The 20,133-nt window shown below is 38.8% G+C and overlaps 1 protein-coding gene across 2 annotated transcripts; it reads right to left on the bottom strand.

The window, feature by feature from the left end:
- Positions 1–1,657: 1,657 nt before the first annotated feature.
- LOC118220260 (sulfotransferase 1C1-like) lies at positions 1,658–19,276 on the bottom strand. Of its 2 annotated transcripts, XM_035404049.1 has the most exons (8): positions 19,199–19,276; positions 11,402–11,599; positions 6,639–6,767; positions 6,037–6,134; positions 5,786–5,912; positions 3,946–4,040; positions 3,666–3,846; positions 1,658–3,295 (listed from the first exon to the last, which is right to left on the bottom strand). In XM_035404049.1, exons 1-8 carry the CDS (start codon positions 19,221–19,223, stop codon positions 3,183–3,185), a joined length of 966 nt encoding a protein of 321 aa, XP_035259940.1. In that variant the 5' UTR covers positions 19,224–19,276; the 3' UTR covers positions 1,658–3,182. The 2 variants fall into 2 exon arrangements, with proteins under 2 accessions (XP_035259940.1, XP_035259941.1); XM_035404050.1 differs by lacking the exons at positions 11,402–11,599; positions 19,199–19,276 and adding an exon at positions 8,667–8,861.
- Between the last annotated feature and the right edge of the window lie 857 nt (positions 19,277–20,133).

Here is a 20,133-nt window from a genome sequence, read left to right on the forward strand (position 1 = left end):
TAGGTGTTATTTGTTAATCTAAGGTCAGGCACTGGCCTGACATTTGAAGTCCTGCAGATGTTTGAAATGAGGGTGGAGGAGAAGAGTTGTCTTTCCCTGAAATTGTAAATATTAAAGTGAAGCTGGGGATATGACAGGATTGAACTTCATAACATAGATTTTCCATAACATTACAGACTTTGTCTTACTTTCATGCTCTGACCATCTATCACTATCACCTTATGCTGCTCAGCATAAAAAATGGCCTATTAGTTAATATGATGTGTGTAAATAACATAAAACGGAGTCATACAATTGTGTTTTTAGCTCAACCCCGTCGGTTTAACATTAGCTAACCTTAACTAGCTAGCTATAACGTTAGGATTCATGAGCTTGATGAATCTAAGGCAAGATCCAGTGATTTGAATGACAACTGACACCGTTTACTGTTAACATTGCAGCATTAGCTACAGCCAGAAACTCACCACTATTGGCGCCAGTTAAGTAGCTAACAGGCTACTTTATTAGCAAGCTAGCCACGTAACCGTAAACTTTCCGCGTGCAAGGGTGATTTTCTGTTGATCCGTCTGAGTATTTATGCTTTCAAGGTAAATAATTTTGGGTTTAAATACTACACTACTTTTGTCACAACAGGATGGTTAATTTGAATTGTCCCAGTCCAAAGTGAACCAATAAAGGTCACCAGTGTCAACCGGCATTACACAGACTTTTGGGAAATTTAGTTTCTCAGTCATTCTGAAATTTGTGAGAGGAAAAATGCTATGGAACAAAGTTTTGTGGACAGATGAGACAAAAATAAGCCTTTACCAAAACGATGGAAAGCCAAAAGTGTGGAGAACGAGTGCCTTCCAAAGTCAAAAATGCAACAAGGCAAGAATGCAAGATTTCACCTCACCGGAGGCTCCTTTTTTGTTCTTGGGAGTACAGAAAAAACAAAGTGTGCTTTGAACAATGAACTGTGTAAGAACCAGGTAACCACTTTTCCTTTATAGTTCTTACACAGTTCTGCAGCTTTCAAACAATTTTTTCATGCTTTCCTTTCCAAGTAGCCATTGTATTTTCTCTCTGTATTTAAGGGTGAATACAAATTTTTAACTTAGCCAAGAAAATTGACAATAGAAGGCAGGATTTTGTGTACAAGTCTAAGTGTATTTTATTTTCGTATTTTTGTAGTGTTGATGCGTTTCTTGCTAAGGTTAGAGGTAATTTCAAACTGAACAGATTTTAAGTGTTCTTACACTCTATACATGTAGTCTTGTAAGTGTATCTGGAGGCAAGAAAATAGAACACAAGTATAGGCCTACAGTTTGGAACACAGCCATTGGCAAAACTGTGACATGCAGGGGCATCAGCAATATAATTATCTTTGTCACAGAACAGACTAACTTGTTTCCATCTTGATCTTCCCTTGTCACATAGCATCATAGGACATCATACAGTAATAGAAAGTTTTAAAGAGACAGTAACTTGTTAAGCGACATCATGATTTTGAGACTCTTCATATGAAGTCATTTCTTTCTTGTAAAAATGTTACTTTTGATATGTACATACCCTCACATGAACGGCGGAAATGATGATCTAACTAATATTGTAGTTCTTGATATCAATGCTTGCCCTAACAGTCTCAATGAGTTAAAATGTGGAGTCGGCACATCAGTTAATCAATCAATCAATTAATCAACCTTTATTTCATCTCGAGAACCCATTGAGGAATAATCCTCATTTACAATGGTGTCGAATTAGGGACATTAAACAGCAAAACAAATATCAAAAGTGTGATAAATTAGACATTACAATTTTAAAACATTTAATGTAAAAGGAATTGGAAGTTAGTAAGTACAAGGTAGTAAGTGAGACATTTTTTTCCTGATGGGAGTGGTCTCTTCCAGGATGACAATGCCCCCATCCAGAGGGCACGAGGAGTCACTGAATGGTTTGATGAGTATCAAAATAATGTGAATCATATGCTATGGCCTTCGCAGTCACCAGATCACAACCCAATTGAACATCTTAGGACCAATGTGTTAGACAGCGCTCTCCACCACTATCATCAAAACACCGCATGAGGGAATATCTTTTGTAAGAATGGTGTTCCATCCCTCAAGTAGAGTTCCAGAGACTTGTCCAGAGAATCTATGCCAAGGCCTCATTGCCTAATTCTTTTTGCACAAGAGCACATAAATCTTCAGATCTGGGTTCTGGGTTCTTGTTATTTGTACAACCCACCACACAACTTTTAGGCATTTTCACAATCTTGTAAATCCACCGATTGCTTATCATGAAGAACAACAGATCCCCCAATGGCATGGCCATTGTGTGGCACATTATGCATTGTCTCCATGGGCTTGTAAAACGCTGTTTTGAAATCAAGGAAGTGCAGTTTGCCTCTGGATGTCTTGTACAAATTTGAGCCAGAGAAAGTTTTTTATTATTTTTTATTTAATAGGCTACTAGGAATGACCATAATGCAATCAAATGTTAAAGTTAAAATGAAAATATAAAAAATTGATCTTGAAATGTCAAAAAACTTTAATTGGCCATTTGAAAATGGAAACTGAAATCGAAGACTAAAATGGAAAATGGAATACCTGAAATGGACATTTTAAATGGAAAAATAAAGTAAGAAATAGAAACCATATTTAACTAATCATTCAATGATCACTTGTGTGCATCAGTCAGCTCAAAATCTTACCACAAATTTTCTTCAAGCCAGTAAAAATTCCACCCATTAACTGTCATTGTCACATCGGCTGAACTGGATTATTGCAGTACTTGGATAGGTTCCTTGCCTTTCTAATTCAGCTGATTTGTAGTCACCATGCAAGTATGAAATGGCTGCTGAGCTTCATCCAGATAGGTATTACACATTGGAAGTGGCTGTGATGAAGCACTTTGAAATCATAAGAGTAGTTCTTGAATAACCTGGAAATACTAATCTTATGATGATTATGATCAACATATTATATTTAACAGATTGCTTGTACTTAAATCACAGATACTGTTATCAAATACAATACTTTAAACATTAAACATTATAACTTTCAAATAGTGTAGTGCACACACAAAATTCCCCTCACTTCCATTGGTTAATTTGGCTGTTGCTCATCCTCATTGTTAATACTTTTGCATGAGCTAAAGTGCCTAGAATGTCCTGCATCGTAAAGGTTACTTCAGCACTTTCTTCACAAGTTTGTCCTAAAGGGAATGTTTGCCATTTTCATTTGTCGCTCATAATCTTCATCAAAAATCTTCAAATGAGAGGCAGAGAAATGATTGACCCAGTCACCAACCTCCCCTGCAAGAGAGAGATGCGGTTATCCTAGCACACAAGCACATTTGTTTATATAGTACTCTGAACACTAACCATAGCATCCAACCTCTGATCCATCCCTTTATTCTTATCGAGTGCAATCACCTCTCATTACCTAAAGCTCCTAAACCACCCGAATTACAGAGGACTGAATTCACCTTGATTTAATCTCATAGTTAATATTTCACCCGATGCATCCAGACATGGTCATGCAATGCGGAAAAATTGCATATGTGTACTGCTTAAGAGTCAAAAGTTTTATAACTTCTATATTTGAATCTGAGGAGCCAAACCCCTCATAATATAATTGAAAATAGAAGCTGATAAATGTCAACCATTATAAAAAGAGACAAACCTTTTCTCATGAAAGGAGAGATGGAATGGTCAAGGATAGACGTGGGGATAAAGGTATAGTTGGTCATGGGGTTGTCCTTCATGACCTTGAAAGACGTGTGCTCCACAATGCGCGCTATTACATCATCAGTGACCGACAGATCCAGGTACTGCTTGATGCGTTCCACTTCCCGCTGAGGATTCTGGAGGAATGGTAGAATGATATGGGGATGCAGACAACAGGATTGAAACCACTAATTCCTGGTGGGTACATATGGGGAGTGGCTGCAAGACAAACTCACCTCTTTCATATCTTCATAAAATAAATAGAGTATATTCCTTTTCTCTCTGTTTTCCCAATAACCCTTGACATGGTCATACCAGGAGCCCCATCCCACTGTGAATGGGAAGAAGAGAGCAAATAAAAAGTGTTTCTGTACTAGAGATACAGTGTCAGTTGAAGGTGTCTTGAGTGGCAGCTGTTCATTTTTCCCACGGCGCGCAGGACCTGCCGCCGTCGGCTATGCATGGCAAACTGTGGTCACTCACTCACTCACTCACGGACAACCTGAGAGGGACATTTGGAGGGACGTGCAGGTGGTGCTTCGTTTAGTAGGACGCATGCGCAGATGCATCTCCCAAAATCATCACTTTGAATGTCAGGGCGTTTCGCCTACTTTACTTAACCTACTTAGCGCGTACCACCGATACAGATGTATTGTCACACGGTGGACAACAAATAACGTTACAGAGGTGAGGACATGCCATAGCTAGCTAGCTATATAGTTAGCCAAGTTTTACTGATGACACTTTGTACAGGTGTGACGTGGGTCTGGACAGTTTCGTTTATTGTTTCTTAAACAAAACTGTATTACCTTTAATGTGTTGAATGGTAATACAGCTCTGTCACTTAATAGAGACAGAGCTGTATTTTCTTCATAACTGCACTGCTTGTTTTTTGGAAAGTGACTGTTAATTGGCCAGTTTACTGCACTGGACATAGGAGGGTGGTGCCTTTACAAGGTATTGTAAGGGCTTGGTTCTGATCCTCCATTCTATGTTATTACATTTTTTCAATTGCCAAGTAGGCCTAGTGCATAAGGAGCAGATGACAGGAAATTCCATCTTGATAATGGACCTAAATGAACAAACTAGCAACCTGAAATTGTTTTTTTGAAAATTTTATGTCATGAATGACAAATTTAGGGTTACGCAGGCTAAATGCTGAATAATGCTCTCTGCACCAGTGTTCCTGCCACGTATTTTCCTATCTTTGTCAGGTTTTGAATGTGCTGGTAACTGTGTCTTGTAAATTCTTAATGTTACTATCATTTGATGCTACTATATTTGCAGTGAGTTAATTTTAACATATTGGATAATAGTTTAATTATACATTTTTCATTGAGGTTGTAGAAATCTATTGCTGATAATGTAGTGTTGTTATAATTACATTAATAATTATATTTCTTATTTATGTACTGGTATCATGGTATTAAAATTCATACACAGTTATTAATGCTACTTCTATTTTTTTCTCTCTGTATTATAGTGTCCACCACACACACATGCAAACACAAACAAGTGTCAATGGTTGGACTTCAATACAGTGGAAAGCATGGTATGGAAATGTGTGAACATCAATAAATACTTATTGTTGATTATTTTCAAGCATCAAGTTTTTACCGGATAACCTGTGGTAACTGCTACTCATTCATTGCAACTGCACTTAAGGGTCTTTCAGTAGGAGGACGGTCAGGCGTTTAAGGAAGTTTGAAAGCTTTCATAGTTTTACAATATCAACTGCATACAATATGCATTGGCAAAATGGCTGACTGCAAAATGTTAAGGTAAATAGATTGGGGCCACAAGCAAGTTATCTATGAAATACCATTCCTCTAATTAATGAGACTGGTGATACCATTTATGATGCTATAACGTAAAAACCCTGTTTGCTTCATACTACTAGATTAGCACCCTGTAGCTACTTACCAGGCACCTGCATTTACCTGGCATCATTTTACAAGTCATCACAGATATCTTTCTGCTTTGTCAGTCCCATCAACCTCATTGTGACTCTTAACAGCATCATCCAGTTCTGGCAGCTGCATTCAGAAAAAGAAGGGAAGATAAAATTTCACTTACCATCTCCCTTCATGAACTTGGGGATGTATTCATCGAGGGATCCTGGGTCAGGCTGGGTCTTACTCATTCTGTCAAAGTGGTAGTAGCTTACCAAGTTGTCCTTGGCATTGCGGGCCGTGTAGATCACCTGGGCAATATAGTTGTGAGAGTGAGGGGCAGGGGCAGGCAAAATCAATTAAAGTTACTATTACATACACAAGACAGTACACTTATTCTGTCCTCATAATGCGTAAAGGCAGTCTTTACCTTACCTTGCATTTATTTTCCCAGAATCCCTCAGGTACAAGCTGGATTGGCAGGTGTGTCTTGATTAACCTTGGTGGACTCATTTTGCAAAGGAGATCTAGGCCTGACAGAGAGGGCAGATTGAAGAGAAGGATTTTGACAATGTGGCATCATGAGGGAAGAGGAGCACAGAGACTGCTCCAGTGTTTCAGGTGCTGTAATTTCAACACCTCAGGTGTGTCTATTACCTGGCAGAACAGTAGAATCATTTACAGTGTCAGCCCGGCTTAAAGGCAGGGGGACTCTGTCCCTGCTCTCTGTCGCTTGGACCTTTTAGACTGTTTGATAGTGGTATCTTGGTTGTTGTTTATGTTCTTATTTTGTGAGTCTTTCTTTTAGTTGAGCTCAGGGATTCAAAAGGTTGTAAGCCAGGTTATTTTTTTACATTCGCATGTGATGCAGTGACCACCCCACTGTGTAACAAAATGTTGCAGGATTCTGTAGGATGGTAACACAGTATAACTGCAGGCTGTATTATACACACAAACACACATGCACGCACACACACACACACACACACAAACACACATGCACGCACGCACGCACAGTATAACAAAGAGATAAGTACCAGAAGGGATGGGAGGGTGGGAAAATATCTCAAGGAATGGGCTTCTCATATTTATGGGCCCTCTCTTGCATGCCTCTGTATCTCCATTGTGAAGTAACAGGTCTACTATCTCCTGAGTCCAGGTAGTTCCTACATGAAATAGAATTGGACAGAATGACAGAAAAGAACAAATCATTTTTAACGACCTATAAACCACATAATTGAAAATTACCAGGTCAGTGTAGCTTTCATAGATCACTCATTTAGCTACATTGTAAAGTTCAAAATGACCATGCAGGACAAGTATAAAATAGTCACATAGCAGCAACCTTCTTTTAAGGATGATTCACTCTGGATGATTAAATTCATGCAAGTGATAAATCATATGAAGCACTTAAGTGCCTTCAAATTAAGGGAACGAGCAAATTTGTGTAAAGGGAATCTAGGCTATTAACAAATTCCAGGCATGTTTAATGAACACAATCCATGAACAAAGCCATGTTCATTTTCATAACCACTTAACAGTCGGTTACAGCACAGTACAGTGAAACAATCCAACAAAATATTTTTTTTTATTATATATATATATTTTAAAATATTATATATTTTTAGGAATGATAATATCACTGCCATGCTGCATCTTAACTCAAATGCATTAGCTGCATGACAGCACAGCACAGTGAAACAATCCAACAAAATATATTTTTAGGAATGATAATATCACTGCCATGCTGCATCTTAACTGAAATGCATTAGTTACATGGCAGTGCAGTTCATCCAACTTGAACAAGAAATTAACAGATCTTATTTCAACTGCATTTAGGAATTAAAGTTACGGTTTAAAAAAAATGCCAGCTGCTGAGCGGGCTCTTGAAACAAATCCAGCCATTTTGAGTTTGGACAGCAATCTCATACAAACTCTGATTTTAAACTAAAAAGCCATTTGTTCGCTCATTTGCTATGAACAGAAATTAAGATAATTAAATTGTATTAATAGATTGTGCATTCTGAAGACATTAGGGTGGGTTGTGGTGTATCTTTGTTTTTTAGAATGCAAATGTTTAAAAGACAGTCTTCCAAAGTACCATACTAACAGGGATTTAGCTGCAACACAAGTTTATGGAAAATTCATTGCAGTGTACAACTGGATCTCATAAAAACACGTTTTCAACGTACAGAAATGCCAAGTTACTCACACATACAAGGCATACACCGTCTATAATTCATTCCTTCAGACTGCCAAAATCCACGCCTGCCGTTAAGTATTGATATCAAAATGACACCAAGTTACGGTACTACAAACAACATAGGCTATCTTGCCTCACCGAAATTAAATAAGATGTATTCCAAAGCAATGCTATCCAATATTTCCTCAATTCTTTCAAGTCACTTGGTCACTCAGTAATCGTTTAAGTGGAGGGTTAAGTAACGTGTGAAATCTATTGCACTGATGTGCTTTTTCTCATGTTCAGTACTAGTAGTTATAATTATGAGTGAGTCGTGATTTGAAATGTAATGTTTTCATGGTGAGTTGCAGATCGTACATACGTAGTCATTGTTTGTATGTGGCTAGATAGATAGATTTTTTTCTTCTTCTGAATTGTATGTTTCTATGTATGTATATATGTATGTATGTATGTACCACCTATTGAAAAGCGTCTTTGAGTTCATGAAAAGCGCTATATAAAATAAATCTATTATTATTATTAGAGAACAGGGCGAGGTAACATGAATGTAGAAACGTGTCGTTTGCCGATAAGAAGGTTTTGTACGGTAGCCGAGTGAAGAAATATAGTTAGTAAAAATGGCACAGTGGTGAACTGGTGTAACTGTTTAATAAAAGGAATACATTTACCGTCATGAAATGCATATGGGTGGCCGTGAGTGAGTTTTGGTAAAGCAAATATAAGCGTAAGAAAACGTTAGTGTAAAAGAAGAAATTATCTGCCTGAGGGCGAGGCGGGATTCAATCCTGGTTTCCCAGTCTGTGACTTTGTTAGTGCAGCACCATGACATAGCTATGCAATGCGTGAAAAATCATTAGCAAACCTGTCCGTGGTTTTAAAGAAGAACACAGGCCAGTAAGCACAGAAGAGCTCCCGTTCAATCCATATGGTTTTTCAATATTATAGCCGGTTAATAACTGAACGTGCAGACGGTACGTCATAATGCAGTGTATACATTCGGTGAACGGTGGGTAGATATGGTGCAAAAGCAATAATTGAGAAGTAGTAGACAATTATTAGTGAGGGTAAAAGCAGGTTAAAGAAACATGTTCCTAGCTGGGCTTGAACATAAGACCCTGTGTTCCCAAGACTGTAACCTTGCCCACTAGGCCACAGGCAGACTAGCTGTTTAAACTGGAAATGTTCCAGAGTAAAAAGGTATGGGTATTTTGCGTGTGTATGCAAGTTTTTGATTGGGTCGTGTAGGTGAAGATTTGGCTGGTGTCGGTAAAATGTCCAATGGGGAGACATGTTGTTAGTGGGATAGGCTGCAGGAAAAATAAGAAGAATGAGGAGGAGGTGGAGGAGAAAACGCAAAATCCCCTTAGTTTGGGGCTTTATTGTGTGGACATGTGAAGTTGTTTATTAATTCTGTCTGTTGAAATGGGGTGAGAATGTACAGAATTTAATGTTTTTAAGGGCTGAGTGTCTGTGGCTGTTGTGGTTATTTCTGTGGGGAACCCTGAAAAGTGCCAAACTCTCAGTGCTGTATAGGTATGGGGCATGCCCCCGCCAAGGCGTAACTTGGCGGGATGGCATGCTTGCCATCCCAATTGCTTTCAGTTGATTCGCAGAGAACCTTGAGCTAGTTCCGAAAAACATTTATGTTTCACCCCTCACTGGGCGAGTGCTCTGCCACTATCATTTAAATTTCACATCATAGTGACAGCAGAGCATTGGAAAACCTCATTTTATGTTATTTTAATTATGGAAATATCAGAGAATGCAAGAGTTACAACAAAGCCTACACATTATTGCTTCTATATTTACATCAGAATGCTAGATCGCAGGCCGTCTGGGTAGTGTAGAGGTATAAGCACTCGCCTACCACCGGAGAGACCATGGGTTCAATCCCCAGCAGCGGTACTTCTGGCTCGGTCAGATGTTCCTACGAACACAATTGGCAGTGTCCGAGGGTGGGAATCCAGTGAGTATCGGAGGCTATATAAAGTCAGTTATTTAAAGTGTTAATGGTCAGAAACAGTATGAGTCCTGAGCTTTGCATCAGCGACTTCTACTGGTTGGTCAGGGTGCCTGTTCAGCAGGGGATCTAGGGAAGATAGCGTGAACCTCCGCACGCGTTACCCTCTCCCAGTGGAACTCCTCGCCGTCAGGTGAAAAGGAGCGGCTGGTGACTCGACATGTATAGGAGGCTGGCATGTGGTAGTCTACACCCTCCCCAGACCGACAGAGGATAGCGCATCGCCCAGGACTGTGATACACATGGGGAATTGGTATAATGACTAAATTGGGGAGAAAATGGCAAAAAAAAAAAGAATGCTAGAGTGCTTATGGAATAGGCCCAATTACTTTGTGGTCAACTGGCTCTTAATTATAGCTATCAGTGTGTTATTAATAAGCCTTCATTTTCATACATCTTTCTTACTACTTGTCTTGAACCCTATGCAAAATCAGGATGTTGTTGAGAATCATAGGTAGGACAATCTGAAACATATGACCCTCAAGGATTTAAAGGTGGTTTGCAGTTGATATCCTTGTGGGGTCCCCATAGACAGTGGATGAACACAGTAAACTGACTAATCATACAATTAGTGATTTAGTGACCCTCAAAAACGATTTTTTTTCCCAGCACATGGATAAGAGGGAAAGTAAGCATGGGTGGAATGTCAAACAGAAAGTCTGAGCAACTGAGTGCACCAGCATCCACCTGGTACATTGGACGCAGAAGCATTCAATTTATCCAAACATGCATGGGCGTTGATCCTGGGGGGATGTGGGACACGGACCCTCCCCCCTCACTACAACTTTGAGAAAACATCAGATCGTCCCCCCAATATTATCATGTGCTATTGAGTGGTACTGCAAGTGCCCCCGCGAAACATGAAACAAAATAGACTATTTTGTCTTAATAGTGTTTTCTTAATAACTTTAAAAAAACCTAGTAAAACAATTTTGGAGACATAGACAAATGTCATAGCCTACAATTTTTTTCCCCCAAATTAAACAAAACACATTTTAGTGTGAATGCTTCTGGAAGACATAGGTTTGGCATAGATGCATGGTAAAACACGTGTACAAAGTTGTGAATTTAATTTCTTTCCTCCTTTGAGCATTGCTTTGTCTCACATATAACCTGGTCAGTAGCAGTGTTAGGCATTGTAATGCACAATTTAGGATTAGTATTCCATAAGTGGCATTTAAAGCCACCGCAGTGGCAATCAACAAGCTGACCAATAAGGTGGTGAGCACACAGTAATTGGGAGCAATACGGAAGCTTGGTCTTAATCCCTGTTCTGCATCTGGGATATTGTGGAAAGTCTTGCATTAAATAATAATGTACAACTTATACTAGGTACATAGCCACTGCCCCTTAATGTTTTTAACTGAACTAAAACACAATTTTTGATATTGATGTCAATAAGAAGAAAATGACAATAAGAATGTTTTCTAGAAATGTTCTATAGTAGACTATACAATTAATTACTGCACATTATTACTGCTCCAATCTAAAGTCAATTATTTAAAGTGTTAATAGTCAGAAACAGTTCCACACCTTTCCCTCATTTTGCTCACCAATGCACTCATCGTGTTGCTCACCTGCTTTTGGATAAGTAGCAATGAGGATGTCAGTAGGGTCAGGGCAGAAAGCCCAAACAGACTCAAAGTTTTGGGCGATGGGCTCCCTCAGCGGGACTCCTCTCACATTCTTCAAAGGAAAGCGTGTGAGTGAATTTTTTGCTTTTTCAGTAGCCTGGCTGTATGTCAGATTTGGTTCCATTGCTGTTCTAGATGAAACTGAAAAGAAACAAGAGAGAAAATATTATTCAGAATGGTTGTGTTCTTTTTTTAATTAGAATTACTTGGTTAGTTCTTCTCTCCACTTTCTCTTGCTCTGTCAAAACTTCACTCTGTATTTTAAAAAGTGTTCATTTGGACAGGATCCCAATCTGTACTGGTGTCTCTGTGTGCATACTCCCGCAGCCTTTCTCTTCTCTGCTCAGATTGCCAGCAAGCTCTTATGCAACTTCCTGGCTGAATTCCACTATATTAAAAACAACATAATTTTTAGTACCGAAGCTAGGACTGCAGGAAGTGCTAAGGGGGTGTCTACATTATCCCCTACCAGACAGAAAGAGATATGCAACAGAGTAAGCAGTCATTTGCCTGTATTATTATCAGTTCTCATTGGTTCAATGTGAATACAAAGACAATCTAACAACGAGAGCAGTTGGTCAGCTCTGCCATCACACAAGGTAGTCTCTATCTCTTAAGTAGGGGGCTGGTTCCCTTCCCATCTTTGGAGGGGAAAGCGTTTCTGTCCAGAGGGTGTCCTAAGTAACTCCTCTTCCTGTGTGCTGATGTCAGGGAGTTTCTTTCTTAAAGGGGAAGAGGTGAGAATGGTGGTCCTTACTGAACCAGTTGAAAACTGGCTAATGAGTGAATGCTACACCATTAGCGAGAAGAGCATTAGTGAGGGCAGGCACTGATTAGACATGGCTTGCAGTTGGCTTTCCAATTGATCCAAAAAGTGTTGCATGGAGTTGAGGTCAGGGCCCTGGGCAGGCCAGTCAAGTTCTTCCACATTGATCTTGACAAAACCATTTCTATATGGACCTCACTGCATGCCCAATGGGGCACTGTCATGCTGAAACAGGCAAGGGCCTTCCCCAAACTGTTGGGCAAGCACAGAATCGTCTAGAATGTCAGCTGTAGCATTAATACTTGTCTTCACTGGAACTAAGGGGCCCAGCCCAAATAATGAAAAACAGCCCTAGACCAAGGGTTGTCCAGATACTTTTGGTTATATATATAGACACACATACTCTGTGTATACATAAACAAAACCAAATGAAAGGATGATTGGACAATAACAACACTCCACAGGAAAATGGCAGACAAAAAGTCCTTAACAGAAACCCAAAACACACCTCAGTCATTCAGCTAGTGAATGTTCTCAGACCTGAAAACCAGGTACCTTCTAAGTAGGCAGTATACTTCGTACGAAGTAGAACTTTTTGAGCAAAACGAAGCAATCAGAACAACTGATGAACAAAAAGACGTGGTGTTGTGTGTTCGTACGGTGCAGTGTGCGATGGCCTCCAGGGAGAACTTCTCGAAAAGTTCTTTCTTGTTCTCCGACCTCCCCCTGTCAGCTATTGGTCCAAATATCACATAGTTGTTACGTCACGGTTGAGAGTTCAGAGGGCTGAATTCTCTTGTTCTCCGACCTCCCCCTGTCAGCTATTGGTCCAAATATCACATAGTTGTTACGTCACAGTTGAGAGTTCAGAGGGCTGAATTCACATGCTAATGTACGGAGAGTCAACGCCAATCTTTCTTCTGTAGAGATGGGAATTCTGTGAGTTCCTGCATGTTTGATGAATGGTGCTACTCATTTCAGAAAGTCATCAAAACGCATTTGTTTTTTTTAATCTGAGATAATGATATTAGCTACTATATGATGCTGTGTCAATAGCCAACGGGTTATTGCAAGCGAGAGTGTCATCTAGTCACGCGTCATCGTAGCAAGCTAACCAGACAGTAAAAACACTGATAAAACACTTCTAACGTGGATCATTTTAAGCCATGTTATCTAGGTTTGTCGTGATAACATGAGAGAAGGATTGCTGTTGGAGAAGTGAATCAACCAACACTTAGCGCGGGTAACCTGCACAAAAGCGCATTGTAGTTTTTTTCACCACCAAATTCTTATGGACAAGCCTCACGTTACGTATTTCATCCAGTCAATTTAGTTTCATCTAACGTTACGCTTGATTCACTCATTAGCTCCGCTAGATAAAGTCTTACTCTTTGAGATCATGTAGTAGGAATAAAATAAGAAAATATAATTTATAATTAATTTAACTTACTGAGAATAAATAATAAGAAATAATGAGGCTATGTCAACAGCTAATGCGTTATTGCAAGTGAGTGTGTGTCATCTAGTCACCCGTCAGAGCGCATTGTAGTTTTTTTCACCACCGAATTCTTATGGACAGGGAAGCTTGCTAGATAAAGTCTTACTCTTTGAGATCATGTAGTAGGAATAAAATACGAAAATATCATTCATTTACAGAGAATAGATACTAAGAAATAATAATAACAAATTAATAATAACAACAACAATAATAATAATATTCATAAAAATACATGTTTGAAACTGGAAAACTGATTTTTTTTAATTAATTTTTTATAGATGGCTGGAACAGAAAGGAGTAAAAGCAACGTGTGGAGTTATTTTGAATTCACACCACTTGAAGATGGTGTTAATATATATATTTAATTGAATATCATCTTTTACATTTTTTATCTATCAAAAAGTTCTTTGTGTGTTTATTTTTATTTATTTGTTTGCTTATAAGTTAAATGTTCTCAAATATAGAAACTTTGATAAAATATAAGTTTTTCAAATTGATTTGAAAATGTTGCACTTTTTGACAAAATATCGGTCAAAACATCGGTAATCGGTGGGCTAGGACTCTCCAAAATCGGGATCGGCATCGGACCCAAAAATCTGGCATCGGTCGGGCTCTACTATTAACTAATAAAATAATAGCTATTTATTGTGCAAAGGATATTTTAAAATATATTTATCCAAGGTCTGCTCCCAGGGCAATGCTACAGCCCATGATCCCCATTATTCACTGTCATGAGCCACCCAGAAGTTCCAAATTAGATCTTTTTTCTGTCAGTGGATCTCCAATTTCTCACTTGTCCACACCCATTTGTGGACTTCAGCATGGTATCACTCCTGGTGTTGATTAGTACATATGCAGCAACCTATTACTATTAAAGGGGAATTGCACTTTATAACACTTCTCATGACTGATCACTGATTCTTGAGAATGTGGATAAAACAGGTTTTAATTTTGAAAATAAAAATTTTAAATGTTAAGAAATCTAAACTTACACGTTTATAGAACAAGGTCTCAGCAATCAAGCAATGTTTCGGTGCAACCTCCTGATTTTGTCATTTTTTCATAATTTATGTGTTTTTCCTGTCATTACTTAGTTTTTGTCAACACAGTCAGACACAATAAAAAGCGAATAATTCCTATTTATTTAGTCTTATATAGATTTCGAGCTTTTAAATCATTGTGTCTACACCATAGGTACACATATATTACATTACATATATGTAATGTATTACATATATGCTGTAAAATGTTGAATATTCACTTTTGTTCATTTTTTATACTATTTCACATGTACTCCTTAAAAACTCTTACATCATGCAACTTTTATCATTAAACATTCAAAATAACAATTTTGGACATATAAAACCACATTTTTAATTTTAAAGAGACAATTACTTTAATAAATCAACTGCATTGGAGGAACAGATTGTAAGCATATTAATTTAAAACAAAGAAAGTTCCATCTGACGGTGGTGACTGAGACCTGACGGTGGTGACACAGATCTGACAGTGGTGGCAGTGGCCTAATTACAACAAAGAATTCCAAACTTTTCACCACTCAAGTCAATGCTTCCTTGCTTAACAACTTTATTTAACTATTTGGTACAACAAATAACAATTTGTCCTGTTGTCACTCGTCATTCATGTAGCATTATGGTAGAAATCCTGAACCATCTGGGATATTGTTTGAATGTAAGTGGGTTTTATGTCAGTAGTCCTTCTCTTTCGCAGTGTGTTGTCAGTAGTCCTTCTCTTTCACAGTGTGTTGTATGTCAGCCCGAACTGCTTTGTCTGCAGTGTTGCCAACTATTTTCTATGGAAAGTAGCTAAGGCCTCCTCTAAAAGTCGCTATAATCTGCATATGTATGACGTCACCACGTAATCATTTGCATATGAAAAAAAGTATGTTAAGCCACGCATGGCGATAGGCATAGAGTAGGTTTTGTGTCTGCCTGCCCTCCAATGACGTTGGCCAAGCTGCGTAGTATCCGTTAGATCTGCAGAACATCTACGTCCGTATAATTACAGTGGCTGATTCTACATAGGTCAGTCATTACTTTTATAAATGTGGGCAACGCTAGAGCACTAGAAAAAGTAGATGTGACGTCATTCACAAATCCGTGAAAGGTGATTTTTGCTGTTGCTCAACAACGAGAATGGAGGTTGCCAAAGTTGCGAGAAGTCGCCAAATTTGTCGCTAGTCGCTAAATAAGATTTTTAGTCGCTAGGGATGGCCAAAACGTTGCTAAATTTAGCGAAAAAGTTGCTAAATTGGCAACACTGTCTGGTGTATTAGGCGATATTTCTTTAGAATCGTGCCTGACAGAGTCAAGTTCTTTGATTTTTGCGCAGATTTGCAGGGCGACTGTCAATTATTTTTGTTTTGATTAAATTCTTGAATGAGAGTTGTGGAAGATGGAGGGGTTTTTTAGTTTGCTTCCCTGTAGCATCTGCTCTGTTTTTTTTCTTGGTGATTCTTGGTGACGTTTGTTCCTATCTTTTATTATCTCTTGAAGTTTATTTTTCAAAGCTTTCATCTCTCTCGAGTATTTTGCTCTTGTTTTCTTTCTTTCCCTTTCCCCTGCTATAAACTGCCTACTGCGAGCTGGCTCCTATATAGTCTGATCCAATGGACTATCTGGGGGAGTTTCTGGGCGTCCTTTCTCTTATGCTCTCGACTCTTGCTGTCTACATTTCCACGCCTTTCTCTTACACCTCAAATCACTGATAGTTTTTAGCTTCCCATCCTCTACTCTCGTCTTCCATCTTTGCTTTTCCTATCTCAGGCATTCCTCCTTTAACTCTGGCTCACTATATATTTTCTCTCTTTGCTTTTTCTGGTATTCCCTGTTTCTTCTCCTTCGCTCCTCCACTGATAGCTGCTGCCTAGCCATAACTTCCTAAAATACATAAAAGGAAAGTGAGAATTTAATGGAATTACTATGAAATTGCGCAAAATGACTATGAATGTAATTATGTTTAATTTGGTGAAATTCTAGAAAATGATCATAAAATGGTGCACCTAAATTCATTCATGGTTTTAGTCACTTGGGATACATATAGTAAGTAAATATTGTAGGCCTGTGTATGGAAGAAATAAAGGGAAAATTATGTATATTATAAATAAAGAGGTTAATGAAACATTACAAGATAAGAGAAGAGATAAGATAAGATATTATTTTATTGAACCCCGTGGGGTAATTTGTCCTCTGCATTTGACCCATCCTAGTTACTTAGGAGCAGTGGGCAGCCACAGTGGAGCGCCCAGGGACCAACTCCAGTTCTGAGGCCAGTGCCTTGGTCAAGGGCAACTGCAGGAGCGCACCTAACATGCATGTCTTTGAATGTGGGAGGAAACTGGAGTACCCACGCGAACATGGGGAGAACATGCAAACACCACGCAGAGAGGATCTGGTCGGACCCGGATTCGAACCCGGAACCTCCTTCTTGCGAGGCGACAGTGCTAACCATAGCCGCGTTTCCACCACAGGAACTTTCCCCAGGAACTAGGAACCTTTTGAGGAACTCACTGCGTTTCCACCCAGGGACCAGGGTCTAAATTAAGTTCCGGGCTCTTTATTTTACTCCCAAAAAAGTCCCTGCTCGGGGCTAGTACTTTCCAAAAGTACCGGAACTTTTGGGGTGGGGCGCAAGCGCTGAACATTTCTGATTGGTCGCGTACTCGCAGCATTTTATTTCAACCGCCATTTTTAAAAAATCTGCAGCCGCAAGCCGATTTATCATTTTCAAAATAATAACTTGAATTCAAACTTTTATGTTATGCGACGCAGTAGCCTACTTTTGGTTATAGCCTGCCAACGTCTACAGATGAGAAATTAAGGTTGAGGATTATAACGTGTGCTCTTCTGTTGTTTTCTTGCTTTAGCATTAAGTCTGTTTTATAAAAGATTAAGAATTCATGCTGGGACAGCATATTACGTACCAAAACATTCAAACGATTTAATTCGGTTGCTGAATATTTTAATTCGGATTTTCTTCGTTAGCCAGTTATAATTGACTCAAAAGGCTTGACACAGTTATGTGAGGTATGCGGTAGTTTTGTGTAATTTACATCGGGGATACAGTAAAAGCAAACTGGAAAAAATCGCCTTCTGCACTTTTTGTCAGGGTAAAATAACAGGTTAATTCTAGTAATCCTCCCTTTTGCTTTTTGAAACTGCCATAATTTTACTCTGCGATTCTTCAATTCCACAAAAAGACCAGGAAGACTAGACATATGGATTCTAATTTATGGTGCATGGTTTGCATCTGGAGGGCACACTTCAAGTATTTAGCTCCTCCGCTAGCAGTAACTTTAAAAGATGAAAGCAAACGGTGGCTGTACCACTGCAATATTAATTTAAATTTTCACGCAAGTCCGAGTTTTCATTCTATTTATTCTTGTCATTTTGCGATTACATGTAAATGACGATGTGAGTCGAATTAATTAATTCAACAGCAATTTGTTTACGACGTGTGCATGGTTTCTGCTATAAATGTTGTTACCACTTATTTGTGGAATGTGAATGCATTCTGTCGCCTCGGATGTCAAGACATGAAAGTGAATGTTCGCATAAAAACATAATGAATGTGTTTGAGAGGATATATAAAACAGTTACAATCTGTATATTGGTCTGTGATATCCTGTTGGTTGCATAACAACGGTCCAAGTCGAACTACTAATGAGTTTCGTTTGACAACGGTAAAATAATATCCCCAAACGGCTGCGGAAGAATATTTAAATTTCAGGTGATTAAGTCGATACAAATCAATAAATACTAAAGTAACCATATATAGGCTAGGCATTGTTGGTAACCCGTTGTATAAGTGGAATAAGCCCCTCCGGGCTGTCCCGTTATTGGAAAATAATGTACTTCGGTGACAGTATGGAGTTACAGAAAAAAATCATACGATAGATAGCCCGACGACGACGTCGCTTTTTCATACGCCAGCGGACTAATTTGCCTAATCGTCGCGGGTCTTTAGACCGCAGTGGAAACGCAGACAACAATGGGCTGAAGGAACCTTTTAGTTCCTTGAAAAGTAGTTCCTGGGACTAAAAGTTACTTTTGGTGGAAACGCGGCTCATTATGCCACCGTGCCCGCCATACAAGGCATATTACTATTTATTGTGATCATAAATTATATTCAAGCCTCCATTGAGGATGATTTGTTTGTTTTTGTCAACACCGTCAAACTATGTGTCACCACCATCAGACAGGAAAACTGACGGTGTTGGTGTCTGACGGTGGTGAAAAACACACTTTTTTACATGACATGCATGAGTTGTGTACAGGAGCCGTCTTGTTTTCCCTCTGTTGCTAGCTGCCTCTGGCCTCTACTTAAAATGCATAAATTTAGGTCATAATTTAAAATAATTCTTTCTATACAAAAGAGACAGTGTTGACACGTCATGGTTGTGACAGTAGCAACATCAATAAATATGTAAAAATCATTGAAAAAATAGCAAACTTACAGGAGCTTGTTTGACCTTGTTGCATTTAGTGTGTTGCATGTGGAGGGTGGAAAGGGGGTCCTCATGAACATAGTTGACCATGTGGTTGCCTGATTTTATTGCTTTTTTTATAAATATCTGACTGTGTTGTCAAAAACTTGGAACACATTTTGAGCAACCACAAAATAAGAATAAATATTGTTGAAAATTCACTGCTTTTAGTTTTAAAGATGTTTTTCACTCTACTCTTTCATCAGACATATATATTATCGCGCCTGTCTGTGATACATAGGATGTCTACGGCAACAGCTAGACAGCTTGCTGGCTGTTTTTATAAGGTTGCCACCATCCATTTATTTCGTCGTCAGACATTTTCGGTTTCGCTAGCTACTAGTAATACACCACTATTTCTACGACAAACCTAATGTTATTGTCTGCAGGCACGCCCACTTCAGAAGTTGCGCAATGATATGCATCCTCTCGAGTTCGACACGAAACTTCCTGGGTCTACTTTCTGCATTTGTAAAGGAAAACAACAAAACAGCGTAAAATATTAACATAATGAAATAACTAATCGAAAAATGAATGGCGACACATTCGAGCGATGACTTCACAGCCCTTCTCCAGTGAGTTAATTGTGATCTGTTCAGTCTGGTAATGGTCTTCTCTATGGTTTTGCACACCTCCTCAATCTGATTCACAGAACGGCATGGCTGAGGCAGGACAGAGGAAGAGGAGAAAATAAATAGCTATTTCCTATCTGGCATAGTAGTTATGTACTTATTCAAGCAAGGACAATCTAATCTAGGAAATTATCCAATAAAATGCAAGAACTTGTTAAGATTAACAGTTTAACATAAGGGTCTCCTCCATGAAAATTCAAACAAGATTTTTACAGGCTAATGTTTCCAATTTTCCTCATACTTCCTTCAGGTAGTCTTTGTGTATTAAAATGA

The sequence above is a fragment of the Anguilla anguilla genome, chromosome 2 (genome assembly GCF_013347855.1).
Source record: "Anguilla anguilla isolate fAngAng1 chromosome 2, fAngAng1.pri, whole genome shotgun sequence".
NCBI lineage: Eukaryota > Metazoa > Chordata > Actinopteri > Anguilliformes > Anguillidae > Anguilla > Anguilla anguilla.

Excerpts from the sequence above, each read along its gene's own strand:
- LOC118220260 (XM_035404049.1), bottom strand. The coding sequence starts at position 19,223 with ATGCAACAAGGTCAAACAAGCTCCT. Across the intron at positions 6,135-6,638 it reads CCACCCTCCCATCCCTTCTG|GCCTAGATCTCCTTTGCAAA; the intron begins GTACTTATCTCT and ends CCTCTCTGTCAG. Across the intron at positions 5,913-6,036 it reads TCTGGGAAAATAAATGCAAG|GTGATCTACACGGCCCGCAA; the intron begins GTAAGGTAAAGA and ends TATATTGCCCAG.